Source organism: Medicago sativa, chromosome 2 (assembly GCF_051527215.1).
Source record: "Medicago sativa cultivar Bolivia chromosome 2, Bolivia_mono, whole genome shotgun sequence".
Classification (NCBI taxonomy): Eukaryota; Viridiplantae; Streptophyta; class Magnoliopsida; order Fabales; family Fabaceae; genus Medicago; species Medicago sativa.
The window spans coordinates 20756911-20777692 of NC_140750.1; the positions used below are offsets into that span (position 1 = coordinate 20756911).

Sequence of the window (20782 nt, forward strand, 5' to 3'; positions counted from 1 at the left end):
TTCTAACCCTAATTCAAAACATCAGCCGCTCTCTGTTACACATCTCCTTCCTTTCTTTTTCTTAACCGTGAATCAACTTCATCATATGCAAAAGGGAACGATTCAATCACACAAACACAACAAACATTGATATCGATCTTGCTCTTCCTCCTAAACAATCGAATACTCTTCACATAATAACAACAAAACACATATACAAACTCATATTCCTCAGATTCATAAAATTCCATTCACAGTTTGGTTTCAATGCAAACAGAGTGGGAAAGCAGTTTCAGGAAGATTAAAACGCCACACAAAATGCACAACAAGAAAAGATCCAAGCACAGATCGGTCAAAAAAGGAATAGTGATACCTGAACCGAAGATGGAGGAAACAAGAGGGAAAACCTTCAACCAATTTTGATCTGGATTGTTGTTGGTTCAGGAACGGATTTATACACTGAAGTCGTCTTCTTCTTCTTTTGCTCGATCCATTTTCGGTTGCTACGATTGAGGACGAAATTGTTTTGGTTCGGTTTTGGTGTTGGAACTTGTTGATCCGCGCATCTATGATGTTGTCGAACTCTGCTTGTTCCTTTCCTTTCAGTTTTCAATTCCGATCCGAGCTTGGGGATGTATTAACACTGATGTTATGAAATTTGACTCTATGTGATCATTTGAAAGAACTACGTACCATTTTTGTGTGTTTTTTTTGGTGGATTTTGATTTGTGTTTATATGAACTTTATAAAAAAAATGGATGGTTGGACTGATGAAGAAATGTTGCTGAAAAAAGTTGAATGTTCTTGAGTTTTCTTACATTTTTTGTTGATTTTTGTTGGTTTGATTTTGGAAATTGAAAAAGGGAAGAAAATTAGGGTTTTTGTCTTGGTTGGTGCGGCTGCAGTCTTGTTGATTGGTGACCAGTCTGACTGCAGTAAATGCAGTGCTTTTTATAGCTGCAAATTAGGGTAACTTGGACCAAAGGACCAATAGGCTGAAGACACCTGTACAGGACTAACACAAGACACTCTTGGACAAAGTTAGAGCACATAATAATAATAAGAATGTAAATCAGAATAATAATAAAAACGAAAATTAAAATTAAAACAAAATATTTAAAAACGAAAATCATTTAAAAGATAAAATAAAAATACTAATAACCAAAGTAAAATAAGGGAAAATAATGAAAGTAAAATAACGACAATAAAACTTAAAAATTGTCCCTTTCGGTAAATGAGGTATTTTAAAATACTTCTCTGCCGAAATTTCGACTGAAACGGTTAAAATAACACGGTGTTTTAAAGTGCGAGCAAAACTCTTTAAGTGGTTAAAACATACGGATAAAAGACATTTAATTAAGCAAAGTTTAAAAGAAATGAATAAAAGACTTTAAAAAAAAAATAATAATTTAAAAGTACGTGCAAAAATTGTAAATGCCTAAAAATACGAATAAAGTGATATAAAATGCAAACGAAAGCTTACATGCTTTAAAATACAAGACAAAAGATTTTAAGGGATTAAACAACGAACAACGAAACTTTAACTGGTTAAAACGAAAAAACAGAGAATTCGAACCGTTTTAAAATACGGATAAAAATGGGTAAAAACAGAGAAAAGTGGTCAAAATTTGGGGTATGACAAACCCCTATAAATTGGGCAATTTCTTTAGATTTTTTTATTATTTGCTTGCAAATTCTTATGTAAACCCCTCTGAATGTTGATTATTTGCTGCAAATGCAATATATCCCAAACTCAATGAGTGAAAGAGGCCTACATCTAAAAAATTGCAGAGAAAAAAATGTGTTGCAATTTTTTTTTGCCCAAGCTTTATAATAATCCTGGCTCCGCCACTATATTAAAACTAGTTATAAATGCAAATAATTTAATTAAATTAGCATAGTTTGTTGGTACTCTTCAATATTAAGTTGGTTTTGCTTTGGCGATTCTAAGTGAAGTTGCATTAATTTTTAAAGGTGGTACTACATTATGGGTGGCGTTTAATTTGGGGAAATGGAGTTTTTTCCCACCATGGGAAAGTTTTTTTAAAACCATTAGATCAAAGAGGAACACCGATCATATTATAGTCTGTCCACATCATATTTTTTCTCACTTTGTCTCTCCTCCATGCCACCCACTACCAGCAACATGCGTTATTTATTTGTTGCTATATTGTTATCTTCCAATTTGCAGGTACCCAGCACCATCATCATCATCATCCACATTTCATGGCATAAGCACAGGCAATGAATGAAATCAAATTAAATCACCAATTCAAAGACAGAGATTATCAAGCAAATTAAGAAAACATAAAAACGGAAATTGAAAATAGATCTGAAGAAATGAGAATAATTATGAATCACCAATTGCTATATTGTTAGCAGAATATGAGATTGTTATCTTTTATTTCTATTAGTATATGATTTTGGAAAGAAAAGGAAAAGAAAAGAAAATATTTTTGATTTGAGAAAGAGGGTGTTGGGAAGAAGGAAAGGTGTCTGTCCGTAGTTAGTGGGTGAGCTGGAAGGAGCAACATCTTCTTCTATCACTATTCATCTTTTGTCCCTCCGATAAGATGGTGGAAAGGCGTTTGAAAGTCCGTCGGAAGCTTTGAGACAGTTGGTTTGATGTGTTTCCGGTGGTGGAGAGTGGGGATGGAGAAGAGAGAAGAGTGTGAAAATATCTAGTGCTAAGAGCCCATGATAATACTATATTCTTCATTTGATCCAATGAACACAATTAACTTTCCCATGGTGGGAAAAAACTCCACTTCCCCAAATTAAACGCCACCTACATTATGACTATAGGTTGTTGATAAGGAGTGAAACTTCTGGCAGTCATTTTGGAAATCCTTATGGCCCAAAGATCTTGCAAGGTCTCATGCCATTTACTCGACTAATCCTCAAAGTTCTTTTTGATTAAATCAATGATGATATGATTGGTCGTCCTAGCTTGTCCATTGGCTTGAGCATAGTAAGGAGATGTGGAATGGATTCCCTGCAGTAACATAATCGTCTAGTCAAATCTCGGCCATAAAAAAATTAATAGAGAGAAGGTTTAAAATTTAAAAGAAAGAGAGATGTGGATTTAAGTGGATGGGATTAAAATTGAAGAGAATTTAGTGAAAACCTCACTGGAAAGGATCCATCTCCAAGGAGGTGAATATATAAGTTTTATCCTAAACCTTTTATTTCTGGTGAATATTGTCCCCTTAATCAATTGTAATAACTTGAGAGATACCAAACTTGTATTTGATATGATGTAGCATGAAATTAATGATTTCATCTTGCCCTACATTTATCATTGATTGAGCATACATCCATTCAATGAAGTAGTCATTAAGTGTGATAAAAATAATATCAATTTTGACAGCAAATACTTACGAGCATCGTGAGAGCATCATCACGTAACTATCAAGATAATTATTTTGACAATAATCTAAATAATAATGGTTGAAAGCAGTGTTTATCGAAGGTGGGGGTAGAATGTTATCATGTTGGTGATCGATGATGGCCAAAGTTGCTCAGGCGGGTAATTTTGTTTTGGGGTTAAATATGTTTTTGGTCCCTATAAATATGTCAACTTTTTGTTTTAGTCCCTCTAAAATTTTCCTTCAACTTTTAGTCCCTATAAAATTTTCAATCACTACTTTTGGTCCCTATTTTTAATTTAATTTTTGTATTTTTTAATGAAATTGTGCAGAAATGTATAAAATATTCTAAAAAAAATTCCTAAAAAAAATTAGAATTTTTTAACAAAACACAAATTAAATATGAATTTTTAACCTTAAAACATATAAAAATTCATATTAAATTCATGTTTTGTTAAAAAATTCTGAATTTTTTTTGGAGTGATTCTTATAATATTTTGAATTTTTCTGGAAAATTTTATTAAATAATACGAATTCTACATATGAGTTTACTTTAAAAGAGGGACCAAAAGTGAAGATTGAAAATTTTATAAGGACTAAAAGTTGAAGGAAAATTTTAGAGGGACTAAAACGAAAAGTTGACATATTTATAGGGACCAAAAACATATTTAATCCTTTTGTTTTTTCCAAATATTTTTCCTTCTTTTGGATGAATGAAACTTACTTATAGAAATAACAATGGTTTCAGCCTTTTTGTGCAATATTTTTTCGTAGTTTCATTAATTGGTGATCAATGATGGCCAAAGTGGTATTGAAGGTCGTTGTAATGGTAACCATAGTAATAATCATGATGATCGAATTTACAATTTCAACGGTAGTCAGTGGTTTTCAGAGATAGTTAGTTGTATGTGACGGCGGCATTTTAGTGTTAAAAACATAAAAAGGAATATAAAACCTAGTTTTATAATTTTTAAAATTTTTGATTTTTGTGAAAACCATGGAAGGGGATCTTAAATAAAAAAACAAGACCACAACATAAGTGTGTAGGGTTTTCATTTTTGATTGAGGAGCGGGAAAAACATATCCAAAACTTTTCAATTTCTCACTTTCTCTCTCTTCTTTCTCACTTTCTCTCTTCACTCGATCCACACACTCTCTCTCTAAGCTTCAAACTTTTCACTAACCCATTTTCCGTTTCTCAGTGAATTTCAAAACCCTGTTTTTTGTTTTTTGAAATCTTCAACCATATGCAAGAACGTTGAAACCCTAGTTTTTTTACCCATTTTTACTGGGTTTTTGAAATTGATGAAATTACTATGATTTTTGTGGTGAATTTGTCAATTGAAGATGACTAAAGACACCCCAGAATCGAGTGGAGGTGCATTCCATGCAGTTCATGCGGAACGTGACTTGCAATCCAATTGGGAAGTTGACCTAGCCAAGAAACTTGAAGAGTATTTGTTGAAAATATGTTCTGGTGAAATCACTGGTGAAGAACATGTTAATTTTGCTGAAGGTTTGGTTTTTTTGATTCATTTTGTTTTTAAAGTTTGTAAATTTAATTATTTGAGAAATTGTGTGAATTTTTTGATTAATGTGTTTAACTGAATAAGCTGTTTCTGGGTAATTTGTAGCTGCTTTGCTGCTTCAGGGTTCGATACAGGTGTATAGTCGAAAAGTTGAATATCTATACAACTTGGTATTGCGTGCTTTGGAGTTCCTTTCTCATAAAAGGTTTGGTTTTTAAGATAAAGTTTCAGCATTTATTTCCAATCTGTTTTAATTGAATGAATGGAGGGCATGGAGTAAATGGGTGGAAAGTTTGTTTTCGACGGTGGTGAAGAAAATCAAATTAAGTGATATAATGTTGTTGACGGCGGTGAAAGTTAGTTCCAGATTTACTTCTTCTATCTGGTTGCAGTTTTGATGTTAGTTGATGTATAAGTATCACACAGAATCAAGTTAAAATTATAAATGAATGTTTGGTTCAAATTCAATTAATAGCTCATTGGTCTATGGGGAAACAAATTTATTTTCTGGAAAATACTTACCTAGAGTACCTTAGGCACCGTTCATCCAGTTCTGTGATATCTACAAAAAGTGGGAAAAATTGTATACCAACCTTGATTTAAACGACACTGTTTAGGATTAATGACGGGAAGAAGTGGCTGAACGGTGCTTTAGGCACTGTAGGTAACTACTCATATTTTTATTTGTATTTTTAATATGAAGCATGGAAAAGTAAGCCTTCAATTATTACGGAGGTCTTTCTGACTATTTGTTCGGAACAAGTGATAAAATTAAACTTTCAAAACCTTGTTGATGTAATTTAGTTTTTTCATTTGGTTAGATTTACTGTGTTTCCCTCTTAACTGTGATTGTGAATAATAATATTGAAAAAAAGAGAGAGAATAGATATGAAACCCCCCTTCTGCAGGCTGAAACAGCCAATATGAAATATATATAGTAAATATGGTTGCAATTTTCATTTAGAATATCTACTATCAACTTTAAACTTGTAAGTAATGTTCTAGGATGTTGATTTCACGTATGAAGATTCACTTTTACTGTAGCCTGTTTTAAGGGGACAATGATTTATATGGCAAAGATTACGCTTTTGTTCGCTAGTACATTTCTTGTCACTTCTTTTCTAAAAGCAAGATTAGTTGTCAGTCATTATCAGTGTGTAGGAGTGTCATGTGTAGACTTTAGTTATAGTTCAGTTCTTGGCATAATATACTGCAATAGTAATCTATTAACATTTTGTGTTGCATTCAGCTTAGCTTGCGCTCTTGCAATATAGCTGGTTTACTTAAAAGGTTTACCTTAGGAGGTGACTGTAAATAATCTCTTTGATAGAACTTGTTGTCAGCCTGCTTGAGATATAAAACCAATAATGTTATTGTTACTTTACATGTCATTTTAGGGTTTTGAGAGTTGATCCTTGACATGGTATTGGACCATTACAGCCGTTTATAAAGAGCTCAATAAACCCTTTACAAACCCTTAATAAACCGACTTGTAGAGGGAGTTTTACTCACCACTTACATATAAATACATTTTCAGACATATTTCATCCAATATGGGACTCTTAAAATACCCCCTCATGCCTAGGATTAGGCATCTAGAGTGTGATCCGATTAACTCGATAGTGGATGACCCAATGGATCTTGGATAGGCTTTGATACCATATTTGAGTTGGGCCTAACTCATTCCCGTACAAAATCGGCTTGTAAGATGAGTAGTACTGCCCACTACTTATAGACACATTTTCAGGCCATATGACATCCAATGTTGGACCCTTAGCATACCCCCTCTCGTCTAAAACTGGGCATCTGGAGTGTGATCCGATTGACCCAATAGTGTATGGCCCATTGGATCTTGGATAGGCTCTGATTTCATCTTTGAATTTTTGAACTGGGCCTAACTCAACCCCTTACAAACCCAGCTTGTAAATTGAGTACTGCTGACCTCTTATATAAACACATTTTAAGGCCTTATCACATCCAATGCGAGACTTTTAACACAACCAAATATGGGTTTTCTTTACCTAACAGTTAAAGTTTTTTGTGAGAGTTGGTATCTTACACTTGGTAGATTTAACTACATAATTGAACCAAGTTACATAAAATAAGATGTAATAATATGTTCTAACTGAATATATCAGTTTATGCAAACTGTATGTACAGAATCATTAATTCTAGCTAATGTTTTTTGTGCAGACAGGCAGATCCTGTAGATGGGGAATCAGTCCAACCCGATGAAGCGGGCCCCTCTGCTGTTGCTGTTGAAGAAAATGATCAGTTCTGGGGCTTAGATGACATCCCAGGTACCTATTTTATGAAACTTATTTGACTGAACAATCAAACCAAAGCCATTCATATAAGGGGGATTATTATCAACATGACTAGTTTTATTTAGATAATTCGTTGACCGCCACAGGTTGCCCTATACTGGGCTTGCATCTAATATTTTCTACTTTATAATTAGTATGATTATTTAGCCTTATTTAGTAGGATAAGGCTTGGTGGTGGTGGTTGTTGATGTTGTTGTATTTAGCCTTATTTGGTTTTGAATTTCAAATACAATTTTTTTAATTACAAGTACAACAAATTCAATCACGGAAGGTTAGGATTATTTGGTTGTTTAGGCTTATTTGGTTTTGTCTCATACGTTTCTGTCTTCCCTTTCTCCCATCAATCTTTCATCAAGTGCATCAAAGCCTTCTACATAATTGTTACTTTGTTTCACTATATATAGTTGCAAATGCCAGATCACCTGAATTTTTGCTATATTGCAGTTGATGAAAAGAATTCATTGGACAGTTCAGCAGGAAAAGAAGTGAATTTGGACCAGTTCATAAAACCCCCTGCAAATCTAGTTGTTCTTGAAGGTGACTGCCTGGATACTGGCGGTGATGGAGGGGAATTGGAGTCTTATCTGGTATCTTAATTACTTGCAGCTGTTAACATCGTGGTGTTTTGTGTAATTTTAGTGACTAATGATTTGATGAACTGTTGCAGCTGTCCACCACTGACTTGTACCAAGATTTTATTTTATTGGACATGTCTGATGCTGTTGCAGTTGATGAGTTTATGAAGGGTGGAAAAGCCGGTACAACACGTAATGGTACTAACAGAGCAACCTCAACCCGTAAAAGCTTTCTTTCTCCTAGACGTTCTGGTGGAAGTGCTCATAAATCAGTTGCAAAGAGTCAGCGTGCTAATTCCATGTGCTCTCCTAAAAATTTTAATTTTGAAGACAAAGATGCTCGGCCCAATTCTCCAGCCTCTGCTGGTTTTGATAACGGTGACTTTGGACCTAATATGGATGATGGATTTGATACACAAATGGATGCAGACAATTCTGACTTAGAGGATGAAGATGATCCATGGAAACCATTGAATCCTCATGAACCAGGAAACTTGAAAGTGAAGCCCTTTCGAAAAGGTTTCCGTTACCCCCCACCCCCTATTTAAGTATTTATCATTGATTTGCCTTCCTGTAATTGTATAACTTACGAATGTTGTTTCTTGTTTTTGTTGTGCCTGCAGCGAAAGCTTCAAGAAAGATTAGATTCAAAGTGAAACATCGAGTATCTATGAGCACCTTGTTTCCACTTGCAAAATTGCATGGTCCTATCAGTCCAGAGCTCATGGAAATGTGGGAGATGCGACGTTGTGCCCATCAACGACAAAAGGATTCTCAATCCACTCCATTATATGAGAAGGTACTTTTTGATGGATGATCTGTTCACCAGTATTAATATACGACTCTTTAGTGTTTATAATGAGAGATATTAATTGCAGTTGAGGCAATCTCTTATTAATGATGGAAATGAAACCGGTGGAGCGTTTCTTAGCACTGAAGATGACAATGATGACAACGAATGGGATAATGGAAATCCCGAAATTGATATGCCTGGCAATGACGTCATGGATGAAGATCTACCTCCTTTCAATAATGAGGTTGAGATAAGAGACCGGTTACTTGGCATTTTATATATTTAATTGCATCTTGAAAACTTCTATTTTATGCTCATAAACTTCTCTACTTGATTTAACAGCATGAAGTTGATGATGTTCATGCTAATGCGGATGATGCTGTAGATCTGGAATTTCCAGATTCTCAAACAAGTTTGGAAGACCTTTGCCGCTCTCATCTGGTAAAAAACCCCATTCTTATTTATTTTTGCTTATGAATTGTCGAGATATGCTATATTGGCTTCTGTTTCCCTCTTCCATCTCTGTTCACAGTTTATCTTACTAAACCCCTTTTCACCTAGACATTACTGCTAACTCACATAAATCATGTTTCATTGTAGCCTTGCAGCTTCATTTTGTATTGTCTGAATTCGTTACATTTTATATCTTTTAAAATGATTCCTTATTACATGGCCAATGTTCCTTGTCTAGAATGCTCTCTTAGCTAGCATAGCTGAAACTGAGAAGCAAACAGAAATGGCTGCTAGGGTTTCAACATGGAAACAAAGAATTGAGCACAACTTAGAAGAACAGGTGAATTCATCTTTTGGGTGTGTTTGCCTTCTCTCGATATTGTTTAGGTCTTTAAATTGAATGGACTTTTTTGCATGATAGGATTCACACCCACCGTTTGATATCCGAGACTATGGTGAAAGAATTCTGGACAAACTATCCCTTGAAGAAAGCAGTAGCAGTGTCTTGCCATTTTCTGATTTGGTCAAGGGACAAGTAAAGTACGACGTCTCCCGAAGTTTCTCTTCACTTCTTCAACTGGTAATTCCCTTAATAGTGTTGAGCGCACTTCTCAAACTTTTACTTCATATCTCAAACTTTTACTTCATATTATGATGGTCAATGAATTTTTTTTCTTCATGTGATGTTATACAAATTTCCAGGTGAACAATGGAGAGGTTGATCTACAAAGACATGATGCTCCTGGAGAATCTTTTTGTTACACATCTGTTAATCCTTTTCATGTTAGGCTCCTAAAGCATGATAAGAGACAGGAGGTTGTGAAGCAGTTTGGTATATCGAAAAAGAGAGCAAAGTCTCCAACAAAAAAACCTTCTCCAAATGGCAAGAAAAAAACAAGAAGAGAAAAGTCTCCAACAAAAGAACCATCTTCAGAGGGTGAGAAAAAAACTAGAAGAGAAGAATCTCCAACAAAAAAATCGTCTCAAGAGGGTGAGAAAAAATCTAAGAGAGAAAAATCTCCAACAAAAAAACCGTCTCCGGAGGGTGACAAAAGAACTAGAAGAGAAAAATCTCCAACAAAAAAACCGTCTCCAGAGGGGGAGAAAAGAACTAGAAGAGAAAAATCTCCAACAAAAAAACCGTCTCCAGAGGGTGAGAAAAGAAGTAGAAGAGAAAAATCTCCAACAAAAAAACCGTCTCAAGAGGGTGAGAAAAAATCTAGAAGAGAAAAATCTCCAACAAACAAACCGTCTCCAGAGGGTGAGAAAAGAACTGGAAGAGAAAAATCTCCAACAAAAAAGTCGTCTCCAAAGGGTGAGAAAAAAATTAGGAGAGAAAAGTCTCCCATCAGCTCATCTTCTAGGGAACATGGACCAACAGGGTTAACATCACCCACCAATTCCAGTTCATCTTCTAGGAAACATGGACGAACAGGCTTAACATCACCTACCAGTTGTAAGTTTTCTGTAAACCTTGGAAAGGCGAGTGCTATGAAGTTCTCTCCTCAATCCAAGAGACGGCGTAGATCTCCATTAATCGAGCCAGTTAACGTACATTCAGCAGGTTGACACTGACATTAGCAGCAGCTTATTCCGCTCAGCCTGGAATGATTTAATTCAGGACATTTGCTGAATGTCTTGCCCCTTAGTTAAGTTTGTGTAGTCATTAGATTCCTAGTTCTCACTAATTAGTAGTTTTTCAGTTTTCATCTGTATCATTATTGCTATTGCCCTAAGTTTAACATATTGATGTAATGATATCACCGTGTAACAACATACATTCTTATTAATGTACGTAATAATTTCCTTCATTCTCAATCTCATAGTGCTGTTAGAGCCATTTTTTTTTGTTTTAAAGAATCGAGTGGCGAAATTCACATACAATAAGTGGATAATTGTGGATTCAAACCTATGCCCCCAACATATTAAATGTCTAAGCAACCTTATGTGAAAAGAAAATGATAAAGTATTTTTGCATCTATTCCGTCTGATCACTATTATAAACAAATATTTCTTTTTCAGCTTTATTGAATAATTTGATGTATCTGATTTACAATATAAACCTAAATATTTCACTTATGCTATGAATCTGAAAAACTCGTGTGAGTATTTGGTTGTACATGGTAAATCAACTTTTTTTTTCTTTAATACAGAACATGGTATATTCAACAATGCAATTACTATTGAAGAAAGTAACTGTACTTTGATTAATTGTTGAAGCAAATTTCAACCAAGTTGCATCATATAGACCAATGAACAATCACGTATTTGGTCCATTTCATGATTGTGTTTACCTAATAGTCTTGAGCCCTGACACGTGAATCCACTTAAGTAACATGACACATGATTTTAGAAAAACAAACAGTAAAACGTGTGGGGTTACTAAGTGGGGTTAAGGGAACAAATTTACGCGCTATTATTAGGTACTAATGACAACCTACGATCAAGGAAAGCAGATTTTCATGGTTAAAATTGTCGGATTCAGATTCACTACTTGGAGCCTTGTCAATATCAAATAATTTAAAATTCTTTGACACTATGTTGGCAAATACCTATTTTATTTGGAAAATGCTAACTTGTGCCCTCAAGGCACAAGTTAAGAAACCAAAGATAGAAACATTTTGTTGGAAATTGTGCATTCAATATTATAAAAATTTAAAATCTTTTCTTTTCAAGACATAATTTATGATTGAATTCCATTTTTAGATTCTTAACTTGTGCCCTAAGGGCACAAGTTAACACTACCCATTTTATTTTATTTTTTTTATCAGGAAGAAGATGGAGTTAGGCCATTAGGGATGTGCACATTTGGTATTATCACTCCACTGTATCACTGTGTGTGACACCATTTAAATTCATTTGTATTTGTCCCCAAGTAAGACTTGCTCTTATTCTTGAACCGTTTAAAACAATTAATATAACAAGGATAGCTGCATAATGTAACTATGTATACTTATCAATGAAGATTGAGTTAAAGTAACTAGATGTGCAAGAAAGATAATTTACCATTAAAAAAGGAAAATCTATGTATTGATAACATATTGATGCATCAATGGAGCACCAAGATATGACCCAAGAAAGGGGCGGATCAATGATTTATTTTTACCTTTTTAATTTGTACCCTTAGGACACAAGTTAATTTCGATCAAAAAAAAGGACACAAGTTAATAGCACCCATGGCTAGCTTTGTTGCAAAAATCAACTAAGTTCAAATTAGATGGACTTGATCAGCTTTAGCTTCCGACATCACGATTAAATCATCGGCAAAAATTATATGTAGGAAAATCATATGAAGAGAGATAGATGGAGAACTTCTACAGTGGTTCAAAGAAGAACAATGACCATCGTTCACCAAAGATAAATGTTGAGATAACATAAAAATGCTTAAATAACCACTCAAATAATGTTATCTCAAAATTATATGACATTTTGCGTCTTTCACATGTATTAAGAAATATAATTAATTTTATATGGAAAAGATATATTAGGAGTTGTTATACAAAATTGTCTTTAATAAATAATAACATGGAAAAGATAAATTACTCTCTCCGTCACAAATTATATGATGTTTTAGTCATTTCACACGTATCAAGGAATATAATTAATTTTGTATGATAAAAAATATTATGAGTTATTTTACAAAATTATCCTTAATAAATGTTATGAGAAAGATGAATGAAAAAATTGAAAGATGAGAGTAATAAATAGTTAATAATATAATATGAAAAATAACATTAATGTTTCATTGGTATTGTATAATGACATATAATTGGAGACAATTTTTTTCAAAGCGACATATAATTTGGGACGGAGGGAGTAAATAATTGAAAGAATATAGAGTAATAAATAGTTAAGAGTATAATAGATAAAGTAATGTTAATGTTTTATTCATATTGTAAAATGACTTATAATTTGAGACAATTTTTTTCTCAAAGCAACATATAATCTTGGACGGAGGAAGTAACCGTTAATATTTGTGACTATTCTAATCTACATTCAAAAGAAAAATGTTTTTGGGGAATTAGTCACTTTAGTCCCTCAATGGGAAATGAGTAGTCACTTTAATCCCTGAATGCAGAGAAATTGCAAAACAGTCCCTAAATGTAGACTCTGTTGGTCAATTTCAGGGATTAAAGTGATTAACAGAGTCTACATTCAGGGACTAAATTGACTAACGGAGTCTGCATTCAGAGACTAACTTGACTAACAGAGTCTACATTCAAGAACTATTTTACAATTTATCTGCATTCAGGGACTAAAGTGACGACTTCTTTCCTATTCAGGGACTACAGTGACTAATCTCCCAAATGTTTTTCGTGTGTTCAATTTGGCAAGAATGAGGTTATTTGAAGATAAAAATTTGACAACCCCGTCATCTTATACTCTCTTCGATCCCTTATTATAAAAAGATTAAAAAAAAAAAACATGAAGCAAAACAATCAAAGTAACGAGAGCGATTGCGATTGCGATTCAAAGGTACGAGAGCGATTGCGATTCAAAGTTACGAGAGTGGTGCCGCAAGCAATTCAATCGTAACTCCTAATCTCTCTTTTACACAAAACTATAATTGTTCAGGTTAAATTACAAAGTACCTTCTTTTGCTTCTTTCTCATCAATTGGTGTCTCTGCTAGTTACGGTTACATAGATCATATGGCTTAGATTATGAGTTTGGATGCACATGCAATTGTGACGAGAAAAGCATACATGCGATTGCAATAAATTGCGATTCACTTTTCTTCATGCGATTGCGATTCACATACGACTGCTACCACAATTCAATCCCAAGTTTCTAAATCGCTTGGCTAAGGCTTCTGATCGTTGAAGGTATTCTCTCCATCATTGTGAGAGCTTTTGTATTTCTCTTCCTGTAAGAGTCTGTGGTGTTGGTATTTTTCTAGTATGGGTACGATGACTGAGGTGAATTTGGAAGATTTATCACTGAGTGATGAGGAGGGATTGAGTTTCGACATTGAGGAGGAAGAAAGGTCTGAACATGACCCTCGTCTTTGTTTGGTCGGACGTTTTCTTGTTAACCGTCCTTTTCGGTTTAAGGAGATGAAAATACGGATGTCTGAGGTGTGGCGACCCTTGAAGGGGGTGGCAGTGAAGGAAGCGCAACCAGGGTTGTTCTTGTTCCAATTCTTTCACAAACTGGATATGGAGGAGGTATTGAAGGGCGGTCCGTGGACATATGACAATCACTCTTTGGTTCTGGAAAAACTGCAAATAGGGGTGCCGTTGAAGGATATAAAATTGAACTATATGAATCTCTGGGTTAGGGTTTATAATTTGCCAACTGGTATGATGAAGGAGAAAGTTGGAATGGGATTAGGGAACTATATTGGAGAGTTTTTGGAATATGATGGAAATAACAATTCTAGCTTCTGGCGTGAGTATATGAGGCTGAAGGTGAGGTTTGATATCAGACGACCATTAAAGATAGGCAAGAAGATCAAGGCAAATGGGGGAGAATGGTGTGTGGTGAATTTCAAGTATGAGAGGCTAGGAACCTTCTGTTTTGTCTGCGGGGTGCTAGGACACAGCGAGAATAAGTGTGAGGTTAGGTTCTCTCAGCCAGATGTTACGATTCCAAAACGATGGTCAAACGTTATTAGGGCAGATCCATGGAAGTCGGGCGGGAGGGCGACATCACAATGGTTACGGGAAGACGGGGGTTCTAAGGTTGATAGGGAAAAGGAGGGAGGGAGGAGAGCCGAAACAGATGGACAGTCTGAGCCCCATAGGCAGCAGGCGTCTCCGACTTCTGTGGAGAGGGTGACAACAAGTCAGATACTGGTGGGTAAGCAGACTGGTTCTATGCTTATGTCAGATGGGGCCAACGATGGTGTGAAGGAGTTAAGGCATGTAAATGCTCCTTTACTTACTTTTACTAATGATATGAGGGCGAGTACATCATGTTCAGCCATTCCCTTGACTATTGATAACCACAACCAGTTGCACAATACTAGTGAGAAGGAAAATAATGCAGACATGGAATATCAGTTTCAGAGAAAGCGTATGCGAGAGGACAAACAACCTGTTGAGGATTCCACAAATCAGACAAACCAGCATTTTTTATCGGCACGTCCTGGCAGCCAGGACTGCCGGGACCAATGATTATTTTGAGTTGGAACTGTCGGGGATTGGGCAGCCCGAGTGCAGTTCCAAATCTTCGAAACCTGGCCCGGGGACACAAACCAGACATTCTTTTCCTATCTGAAACGTTGGCTAATACACGAAGCATGGAAAATATTCGTGTCATGTTGGGATATGATTCATGCCTAGCAATTGATGTGGAAGGCAGGAGCGGTGGGCTGGCAGTGTTTTGGAAAGATGTTTCTAATTGTCGTGTGTTAAATTACTCTCGAAATTTCATTAATTTGATTGTGGAGGATAGAGAAGCTGGTGATTGGAGATTAACTTGTTATTATGGCTTTCCTGAACGTGCGCGTCGTCGTGATGCTTGGGATTTACTTCGGGAGCTGCGGGATATGTCATCTCTTCCGTGGTGTATCATTGGAGACTTTAATGATTTGTTGTCTCAACAAGACAAAGCTGGTATTCATCCTCATCCTAATTGGTTGTGTACGGGTTTCCGTGAAGCGGTTGAAGATTGTGCCTTATCCGATATTAAATTGCACGGTCACCCATTTACGTGGATCAAGAGTCCGGGTACCAATCGAGTGCTGGAAGAAAGATTGGATATGGCTATGGGAAACTCTGAATGGCTTCAACGTTTTCCAGAAGTCAAACTTACAAACTTGCTTACTTCTCACTCAGATCACACTCCAATACTGCTTGATACTATACCTACGGTTCGTCATAGGTATAATTATTCTTTTAAATTTGAAAACAGTTGGCTCCTAGAGGACGATATTGAGGAGGTGGTGATGGATGGCTGGGGTGGTACCAGGGGGTTGGAGCTTGGTGATAGAGTTATGAATTGTTCTACGAAGTTACAAAGCTGGGGTAGGAGGAAGAGAGTTCGGTTTAAGGAAGAAATTAACCAATGTGTTCGTATATTAGAGGAGCTTCGTGCCCAACCGAATGGTATGATGCGTACACAATATGTCGAAACTCGGGCGAAGCATGCTCGACTACTTGTACAGGAGGAGGCATTTTGGAAACAAAGAGCAAAAATGCACTGGTTGAAGGAAGGGGACATGAATACTAAGTTCTTTCATACATCTGCGGTAGCCCGTGGAAAAGGGAAGAAGGTTAGTAAGCTCCGAACGGATGATGGGAGGATTGCTACATCTCAAGAGGATATGTGTACTGTGGCACAAGGTTATTTTGAGCAACTATTTGCTGCGAATGCAGGTGTCCATGAACCGGTGCTGGATTTGATGAGTCAATGTGTCTCGATGGATGACAATATAATGCTTACAGCACCTATTACAAAAGAAGAATTACGTCAAGCCCTTTTTCAGATGCAACCGGACAAGTCCCCAGGTCCAGATGGTTTTAATCCGGCATTTTATCAGAGATTTTGGCATGTGTGTGGTGATGATATTTTTCAGGCAGTGGTTTCATGGTTGGATCGCGGTTACTTCCCTTCAAACCTTTCAGAAACAAATATATGTTTGATTCCGAAGTGTGAAGACCCGGATAATATGAAAGATCTTAGGCCTATATCTCTTTGTAATGTGTTGTATAAGATGGTGTCGAAGTTGCTCGCTAATCGACTGAAACGATGTTTGGATAAATGTGTGTCAGAGGAGCAGTCAGCATTTGTTGAGGGCCGTTCTATACTGGACAACACGTTAATTGCTACCGAGATAATACACTCAATGAAGAGGAAGACGAAGGGATGGAGAGGGGAATTGGCTCTCAAGATTGATATTAGCAAGGCTTATGATAGAGTGGATTGGGGGTTTCTTCGTGGTGTGCTTATGCGAATGGGGTTCAGTGAGAAATGGATCCAGTGGATGATGATGTGTGTTAGTTCTGTTACTTATTCGGTGCTTATGAACTTTGACAGAGTGGGACCTATTGTACCCGGCCGAGGGTTGCGCCAAGGTGACCCGTTATCACCATATTTATTCATATTGGTGGCTGAGGGCCTCTCGACTCTAATACATAAGGCAATTAATAGAGGTGATATTCATGGGGTACAAGTATGTCGCGGCGCACCAGTGGTGTCCCATCTGTTGTTCGCAGACGATTGTTTCTTGTTTTGCAGGGCCAATGTGGTGGAAGCACAACGTTTACTCACTATTCTTAACACTTATGAGGTAGCCTCTGGACAAGAAATTAACTTATCAAAGTCTGAGGTGTTTTTTAGTCGCAATATGAGTGAGGCGGCGCAGAAGGATTTGTCTCACATTATTGGTGTCCGACATGTGATGGGTACCGGAAAGTATTTGGGGTTACCTTCGATGATTGGTAGAGATAAGAGGTCTGTTTTTTCTTTTATCAAGGATCGTATTTGGAAACGAATAAATGCATGGAGGGGACGAGCATTATCGAAGGCGGGAAAGGAAGTTATGATCAAATCTGTGTTACAATCTATTCCTTCATACCTAATGAGTATTTATCTTTTGCCGAATTCAATCATGGATGATATTGAAAAGATGATCAATGCATTTTGGTGGGGAGGAAGGAGTAACAACCGAGGGATTAAATGGATGGCATGGGAACGTGTGGCATGCCCCAAAGAATTTGGTGGAATGGGGTTTCGGAATTTCAAAGCTTTTAATCTCGCTATGGTAGCTAAGCAAGGATGGAGCTTTCTGTCTAAACCTGAATCTCTGGTTGCTAGGGTCTTTAAATCGAGGTACTTTCCACGTTCCTCATTTTTGGGTGCTAAACTCGGACATAACCCGAGCTTTGCTTGGCGGAGTATTTGGAATTCGCGTCAGTTACTTTTATACGGATGCAGGTGGACAATTGGAAATGGGCAGCAGATCAGCGTGATGAATGATCCATGGATTCGAGGTGTTCATGGTAGTTGGATTCAATCCCCACAAAGTCAGAGTGTGCATAGTTTGCGTGTGTCTGATTTGATAGTTGACGAGGAACGAGTTTGGGATATTGATAAGCTTGAATCTCTGTTCTTAGATGATATGGTGCAAGCTATTCTCGATACACCACTCTTCGCAGAAGTTCAGAATGATAAAATAGTGTGGACGATGGAACGTAACGGGAGGTATACTGTTAAGACTGGTTATAAACTTGCTATGATGGAGTTGTTACATACTGATCGGTTCCATGTTGAAGGTGAGTGGCATAGGATTTGGAATGTGAATTCCCCTCACAAAGCACGTAATTTGTTATGGAGGATTTGCAGAGGGTGTGTTCCGACCCGTCTCCGACTACAATCACGACATGTACAATGTGAGGTGATATGTCCCTGGTGTGATACTGCTGTTGAGGATGATTGGCATGCTTTTGTGGGTTGTACGGTGGCACGTGAGAGTTGGTATTGGGCAGGGCTTTCGACTGTGTTGCAACCGCGAGTTGGAACTATGAGCAGTTTGGCAGATTTTGTTTTTGATATATGTCGTTCCGAAAGCCGAGACATTGCTGGTCGGGTGGCTTCACTTCTTTGGCAAATTTGGGCTGCACGTAATGATGTCATTTGGAATGCCGCTCATCATACTTCAACAAGCATTGGGAGGACGGCACTAGATGCATGGCAGCAATGGCAGGAGGTTCATAAACATCCCCCACAACCGGTTGTGCAACACGGGCAGAATAGAGTGCAAGGTAACATCTCAGTTTGGGAGAAACCACGCGAGACATGGTTGAAGTGCAATGTGGATGCCGCGTTCCATGACCGTAACCATATTACATCTTTTGCGTGTTGTGTTAGAGACTCCCGCGGGCAATTTATTCGGGCTCAAACGAAATGGCAGCGAGCAAATATGACAGTTTTGGAGGGGGAGGCAGTAGCCTTACTCGAGGCTCTTCACTTTGCTGATGCGAACAGATGGGACCAAGTTGTCTTCGAGTCTGACTCATCTACTCTTGTGCAAGCTCTATCATCTCCGGGCCATGGTGATTCAGAATTCTATGCTATTGTTTCTAGTATTATTTATCAGTTATCTTTACATTCCAACTTCGAGGTGAAGTTTGTTAGGAGACAAGCGAACATGGTTGCTCATAGTTTAGCTAGGGCGGCCTGTTCTTGGGCTAGTCACCGTATTTTTGATTCTTATCCTTCTTGTATTGAACATTGGTTGATTAATGATAATAGTTAACTTTGTTTCGGTCAAAAAAAAAAAAAAAAAACATCATATTTATAAGAAAATGTTGCAACTTTTAAGATGTAGTTATTGCTTAAAAAACATTTCTATTCTAACTCGTTTAATTTTTAATTTTAATATTAGTGTATGTTACAATTTTTTTATAAGGTATATTTGTAATAAGAGTCAGGATCCGTTGACACCAGGTGTAAGTCTAAAAGTCTTACACCAAATCTCAACCGTTGTAAGTGATTGATCCAACGACTCATAATATGTCAATAATAAATGGAAAGAAATCACATGATAATTAGAAAAGGAAATTATCTTAGTGAGATATTTCTTTGATTTACAATTAATTATTTTCTTTCCTCTCTCTTATTAAAATACGACCCAGACATTTTTATTTTTTTTTTGTGTAGTTGACCTGCAATTTTATTTCTAAAAAAATGGCACTTTATTCTTTGGAAAACATACGATCTCCATTCTTTCAAAAACAAAAATACGATCTCCATGTTTGTAAAAAAAAATGGACTTTATATATTTGCCATTAAAAAAAACAAAACTCAATGTTGTTTGATATTACAAGTGTGCTTTCCATATAGATGATCTCCTTGTTTTGTTGTAACAAGGATTAAAGATAGACATTCTTTTTTATTTTAATTGAGTAAAATGGTCCCCTTCCCCTAAAAAATAAATGGTCCCCTTGTTTTTTGGCAAAGAGTGAAATTATTTTTAACATACTAATATGACAGAAAAAACTTGCAATTGCATAGGTAATTGATATGTCAATAACACAGAGAAATATAGTTTCATATTTTGAGAAGAGAAAATAATTAAGTATGAATCAAGCAATATCTTACATATAGGAGTCAGGATCTGTTGATACCAGGTGTAAGTCTAAAAGTCTTACACCAAATCTCAACTGTCGTAAGTGATTGATCCAACGACTCATAATATTTAAAAAGTTATGATCATCTATAACGACTCCACTAACTAAACAGTTGTGATCATCTTTTGAGTCTGGATTGACATGTTCAAGTTCTTCATACTTTGTACAAGGGAAACCGAAGTACTGACTAGCTTGCTAATTATAGTTTTTCTTTGGATTCTTATAGTTGCTCTGTGGTGGAGTCTCCTCCTAATGACATCTGTAGCTTACTTTTTGATGATATTTTCGGGGTCTGCATTCCTAGGAGTGTTCGACTAGCTTCTTAGTTTTGTTTTTTCTTCGGGCTTAGGCCCTTTATTGTACAAAAAAAATATATATATATAATTAATAAGGATGTTTTGATAAATGACACATATTTTTTTTATTAAAATCAAAACTATTAATCATTTCTTTAATACTCGTGTAAACCTCAAATAGAACACCTAATATGATACAAAGGGAGTAACTCATACTTGTTCATGGAATCATATGTTCGCTGTGTTTGCATATATGCTTTGTCGAACAAAGTTGTTGTTTTTGTCATTTCCCGTACATAATGTGATTTTCTAACCATGCATGTTATTTTATTTTTTTGTTGGTGGCTGGGGTTTGAACTCCGGACCATGCATGTTATTTAAACAA

General features: G+C 36.3%; 2 protein-coding genes across 2 annotated transcripts; both read left to right on the plus strand.

Moving 5' to 3' along the window:
- The first annotated feature begins 4392 nt into the window (after nucleotides 1-4392).
- HEB2 (condensin-2 complex subunit H2-like protein) lies at nucleotides 4393-10835 on the plus strand. Its single transcript, XM_085743726.1, has 11 exons — nucleotides 4393-4863; nucleotides 4982-5081; nucleotides 7070-7176; nucleotides 7648-7790; nucleotides 7871-8297; nucleotides 8402-8577; nucleotides 8657-8815; nucleotides 8914-9012; nucleotides 9263-9364; nucleotides 9446-9604; nucleotides 9727-10835. Exons 1-11 carry the CDS (start codon nucleotides 4695-4697, stop codon nucleotides 10591-10593), a joined length of 2508 nt encoding a protein of 835 aa, XP_085599852.1. The 5' UTR covers nucleotides 4393-4694; the 3' UTR covers nucleotides 10594-10835.
- A 3098-nt stretch (nucleotides 10836-13933) lies between these two features.
- Nucleotides 13934-15142, plus strand: LOC146945388 (uncharacterized). Its single transcript, XM_085748063.1, has one exon. The coding sequence runs from the start codon at nucleotides 13934-13936 to the stop codon at nucleotides 15140-15142; it is 1209 nt and encodes a 402-aa protein (XP_085604189.1).
- Nucleotides 15143-20782: the final 5640 nt, after the last annotated feature.